Source organism: Rhinopithecus bieti, unplaced genomic scaffold (genome assembly GCF_001698545.2).
Source record: "Rhinopithecus bieti isolate Rb0 unplaced genomic scaffold, ASM169854v2 scaffold_11964, whole genome shotgun sequence".
Classification (NCBI taxonomy): Eukaryota; Metazoa; Chordata; class Mammalia; order Primates; family Cercopithecidae; genus Rhinopithecus; species Rhinopithecus bieti.
The window spans coordinates 208977-213485 of NW_016807677.1; the positions used below are offsets into that span (position 1 = coordinate 208977).

Here is a 4509-nt window from a genome sequence, read left to right on the forward strand (position 1 = left end):
AAAAAAAAAAAAAAAAAGACTGTCTGGATCAGTGCTTGCCTGGGGCTAGGGGTGGAATGAGGAGTGACTGTAAAAGGGTACAAGTTTGGGGGCAGGGGGGTGGGGCGGGGGTGAATGTTTTCAAATTAAATTGTGATGATGATTGCATGGCTCTGTAAATATACTAAAAGTCTTTGAATTGCATACTTAAATTGGGTGGATGTTATAGTATATAAATTATACCTCAATAAAGCTGTCAGTTTTTTTAAAAGACTATCTGAACATTCAGATATTACATTAAATGGCATTCTATGAAAGCAAAGCACTATAAAAATGTCGTTTATTATTATTATTATTATTAGACAGACTTTCACTCTTGTTGCCCAGGCTAGGGTGCAGTGGCGCTATCTCGGCTCACTGCAACCTCCACCTCCCGGGTTCAAGCGATTCTCCTGCCTCAGCCTCCCGAGTAGCTGGGATTACCGGCGCACGCCACCACGCCCAGCTAATTTTGTATTTTTAGTAGAGACGGGGTTTCTTCATGTTGGTCAGGCTGGTCTTGAACTCCCGACCTCAGGTGATCCGCCCGCCTCGGCCTTCCAAAGTGCTGGGATTACAGGCGTGAGCCACCGGACCTGGTCCCGTTTATTGTTATGAGCTGTGTGACCTGGAGCAAGGCACTTCACCTGTCTGGGCCTTTGTTTATTCATCTGTCAGATTGGAGTATTTGTCACTATCGCCGTGTGGGGCAGCTGTGGTGTGCTCATTTATTTACACTGAAGAACTTCAAGTGGAAATAAAGATTGTAAAAGAGTAAGTCCGAAGGAGAACCAGAGTGATTAGAGGAGAGAAGAGAAGAGAATAAGGAGGCGAAAGTAGAGGGAGAGATAAGGAGAGAGGTGTAAGGAGAAGATAAGAAAAGATGGAGAGAGGCCGGGCGCGGTGGCTCAAGCCTGTAATCCCAGCACTTTGGGAGGCCGAGATGGGCGGATCAACGAGGTCAGGAGATCGAGACCATCCTGGCTAACATGGTGAAACCCCGTCTCTACTAAAATACAAAAAAACTAGCCGGGCGAGGTGGCGGGTGCCTGTAGTCCCAGCTACTTGGGAGGCTGAGGCAGGAGAATAGCGGGAACCCGGGAGGTGGAGCTTGCAGTGAGCTGAGATCCCGCCACTGCACTCCAGCCTGGGCGACAGAGCGAGACTCTGTCTCAAAACAAAAAAAAAAAGAAAAGAAAAGATGGAGAGATTCGGAGGTGCGAGGCTGTGGCCCCAGCACAGTAACCTGATCCAAGAGAAGTGGAAAGCGACACCAGGCCAACCTGCCCTGCACTCAGGCGGTGCTTTCCCCAAAGGGCGATCGCCTCAGCCGAGAGCGGCCACCTGGGGGCGCCCTCATCTTGACCCACCACCCTGGCCGGGGCGGCGGAGTGGCGCTGCGCGAGGGACGCCCCTCACCTGCGGCCCCGCTTCCTCCGGCCCGCGGCTCCCCAGCACCCCGGCTGTCATTACCCGCCGGCCCGCCCAGCCCCGCGGCCAAAAAAAGTCCCCTGCGGTGCGCGTCCGGCCCTGGGTGTCCTCGCGCACGCTGGGTACAGACGCCCCAGCGCCGCCCCGGGAGCCGAGTGGGGGAGGCCCAGGTGTCTGGATTTGACGAGAGACAGGCAAGGCCCTCTGTGCGCGAGGCCGCCCGGCACCTCGGCTTCCTCCCCCGCGGGAACGCGCCGACACCCCAGCCACGAGGGACACCAGTCCGAAGCCCTCTCCGCCGAGGGGAGCACCCAGAGTCAACTCTCGGGGGTCTCGGCCCGCGCCTGAAGGAGGCCGGGAAAGGACCGACCGGCTCAGGCACCAACGGGCACTGACACAGCTCCCGGGCTCCCACGGGGTCCTAGGACAAGGTCCAAAGCCAGCCCCAGAGCACCAGACCCGGCCCTTCGCGGGGCCACTGCTCGGGCGCTCCCCGGAGCCCCGCGGGTTGTCCGGCCTCACCTGTGTCCCTGGGGGTCGGCCTCGGCCTCGGCCCCGGCACGAGCGGTGCATGGCTGTGGCCAGAGACCCGCCAGGCTGAGCTGGGGTCCTCTCGGCCGCCGCCTTCGCCCTCCAGGCGCACATCCGCCTTCGAGAAAGGGCCGCCGGCAGAGGAAGGAGTCAGGAAGGGAAGGAAACTGAGGCGGGGAGCCCAGCGGGGGACGCCCGAGTGGGGAGGGGGACGAGAGAACCTAAGGATGAGAAAACCTGGCAGAGATGAGTGGGGGTGTGCAGAGGGACGGGGCGGGGAAGGGGAGCCACCGGGATGTGAAGGGGAAAATGAAAGGCCGACTAAGGGATGTGAAAAAATGCAAGTTGGGGAGGGGAAGACAGAGGGCAGAGGATGCGGCGGGGAGACTGAAGAACACAGAGGTGGAGGGGTCGGGGGAGGCAGGACAGGCGGGTCCTCAAGTGGAAGGGACAACGGACGGGAGGACTGCGGATGCGCGAGGAGGTATTGAGGGCAGCGGAGGGGAGGCTGACGGGAGGGGAGATGGGGCGAAGGAGAGGGAGGCTGGGGCCGACCGGGACCCCTAAAGTGGGAGAGAGGAGAGATGGGCGGCCGGAGGAGAGGGGGAGCTGGGAGAGCGCGGATGGAGCCGGGGCTGTTGAGTGGGTGTTCACTGGTGGAAAGGTGCCTCTCCGCGGTCCGCAGGGCCGAGGGAGGGAGGTTTCCGCAAGGCAACGGCCCCTTGCACCCCTCGGCCTGCTCCTGCCCAGGCCGCCCGCGTGGGACAAGGCCGCAGTGTTGGGCGCCTGCCGTGGCCGCCCGCCCGCCCCTGACAAGAGGCCTTTCTTTGGCGGGGCAGGGAGAAGGAGCCGCTTGTTTGCGCGGCCGGGAAACAGGGCGGCCCCACAGACATCTCCCGTTCCCAGCCTGGCAGCTGCGGGAAGGGCGGCTGAATGTGTGTGAGGGGCCGCGTGTGTGAGCTGGGGCTGTGGTGTGAGCTGGGCTGTGTGTGTGTGACTGGGGCTGCATGTGTGAGCTGGGCTGTGTGTGAGCTGGGGTGTATGTGTGAGCTGGGCTGTGTGTGTGAGCTGGGCTGTGTGTGTGAGCTGGGCTGCTTGTGTGAGCTGCGCTGTGTGTGACGAGCTGCTTGTGTGAGATGGGCTGTTTGTGTGAGCTGGGCTGTGTGTGTGACGGGCTGCTTGTATGAGCTGGACTGTGTGACTAGGGCTGGGTGTGTGAGCTGGGCTGTGTGTGTAACTGGGGCTGTGTGTGTAAGCTGGGCTTCGTGTGTGAGCTGGGGCCTCGTGTGTGACTGGGGTGCGTGTGTGAGCTGGGCTGTGACTGGGGTGCATGTGTGAGCTGGGATGCGTGTAAGCGGTGTTGCGGGTGTGAGGGGCTGCGTGAGGGCGGGGCGGTTTCCTGTGAGACGCAGCACATGGAGTGCGTGGGCAGGCCTCGGCGTGTGGGCGGGTCCGGGTGTGTCTGGGTGGCGTGACGCAGGGACGTAGGTATGCGAAGTGTCGCGGAGGCGTGCGTGTGTGCCGCGTGGGAGCTCGGCGTGGTGGGGCGCCTGCGTTTGCGTGTGGCGGCTGTGGGGTGAGCCCGCCGTCCAATGAGTCAGCCTCCAGAGGCTCCAGGACCGCTGAGCTAACGGCCCAGAATGCAGCCCCGCCCCGGAGCCGTGGGTCCCCGGCCGGGCTGTGCGGTCGCCGGGCCAAGTCCCCACTCCAGCCTGCCTCGGCGGAAGCGCCCGCGGGCGACTCGGCCACCCTGCGCCGGCGCCCCCCACCCAGCCGCCCGCCCGCACTTTCCTATCCCGGGGGAGCCCGGATGACTTGGGTCAGCCCCGCTCGGGGAACTCTAGAGATTCCAGTCCGGACGGCGCGGCGTGGCAAGGCGCCCCAGGCTGCCTCCCCGGCCCCCGAGGACGGGGGGCCTTGGGGAGTGCCTGGGAGGCCCCAGGCGGGCTTCCCATCTCCTGGACACCCCCAGGCATCCCTCCTAGACGCCCAAGACTCTGAGTCGGACTCCGAATCCCTTCCTGGTCCATCAAGGCGGCTGTCCTGGGGACAGGGGGAAGACGTCACAGGAGATACCCCCCTCCCCAAGGTCCTGCTGTGGGTGGACAGGGGGAGGTGTGGGGCGCTGGAGGACGAAAACCCGCGCGCGCGCGCGCTTGCCACCCAACACCCCGCGAGTGTCCCCCCCGGCCGCCTGGGTGCCCGCGGGAGAGAGTCTGGATGGGGCCAGGATCAGCGTTTCTCCAAGGAGGGGAGAGCGCCACGGCCCCCTCTGGCGGTGGCGTTGGCAGCGGCCGAGGAAGGCAAAAGCAAGCGGCTCACAGGAAAACTCCCCACAACGCCCCTTTCGCCTCCACGCACTCACCTGGGGTGCCTTCACTCCCACACGGGTTTCTGCCGAGCTCCCTAGCCTAGAGCTGATCTCAGGGCTCTCGCCAGGCCCCAGGGACTTCCCCTTATCCAGTCCTAGCACCACAGCGAATGGGACCCGCAAATGTAGTGGGAGGGGGCGCTCTTACCTAGAGGCGG

At 63.0% G+C, this 4509-nt stretch overlaps 1 protein-coding gene across 29 annotated transcripts in view; it reads right to left on the minus strand.

Moving 5' to 3' along the window:
* The window catches only part of PHLDB1 (pleckstrin homology like domain family B member 1), a 55173-nt gene that overhangs the window by 49383 nt on the left and 1281 nt on the right, over nucleotides 1–4509 (minus strand). For 15 of the 29 annotated variants that reach the window (XM_017883021.1, XM_017883025.1, XM_017883034.1 and 12 more), the window contains exon 1: nucleotides 1972–2980. The exons of 1 other annotated variant lie outside the window; for it this stretch is intronic. In XM_017883021.1, coding sequence (XP_017738510.1) covers nucleotides 1972–2094 — 123 coding nt within the window. In that variant the 5' untranslated portion in view covers nucleotides 2095–2980. Of the gene's footprint in view, nucleotides 1–1971; nucleotides 2981–4345; nucleotides 4459–4509 lie in introns of those variants that run through there. 13 more of the 29 variants (XM_017883049.1, XM_017883048.1, XM_017883046.1 and 10 more) reach the window with 4 other exon arrangements.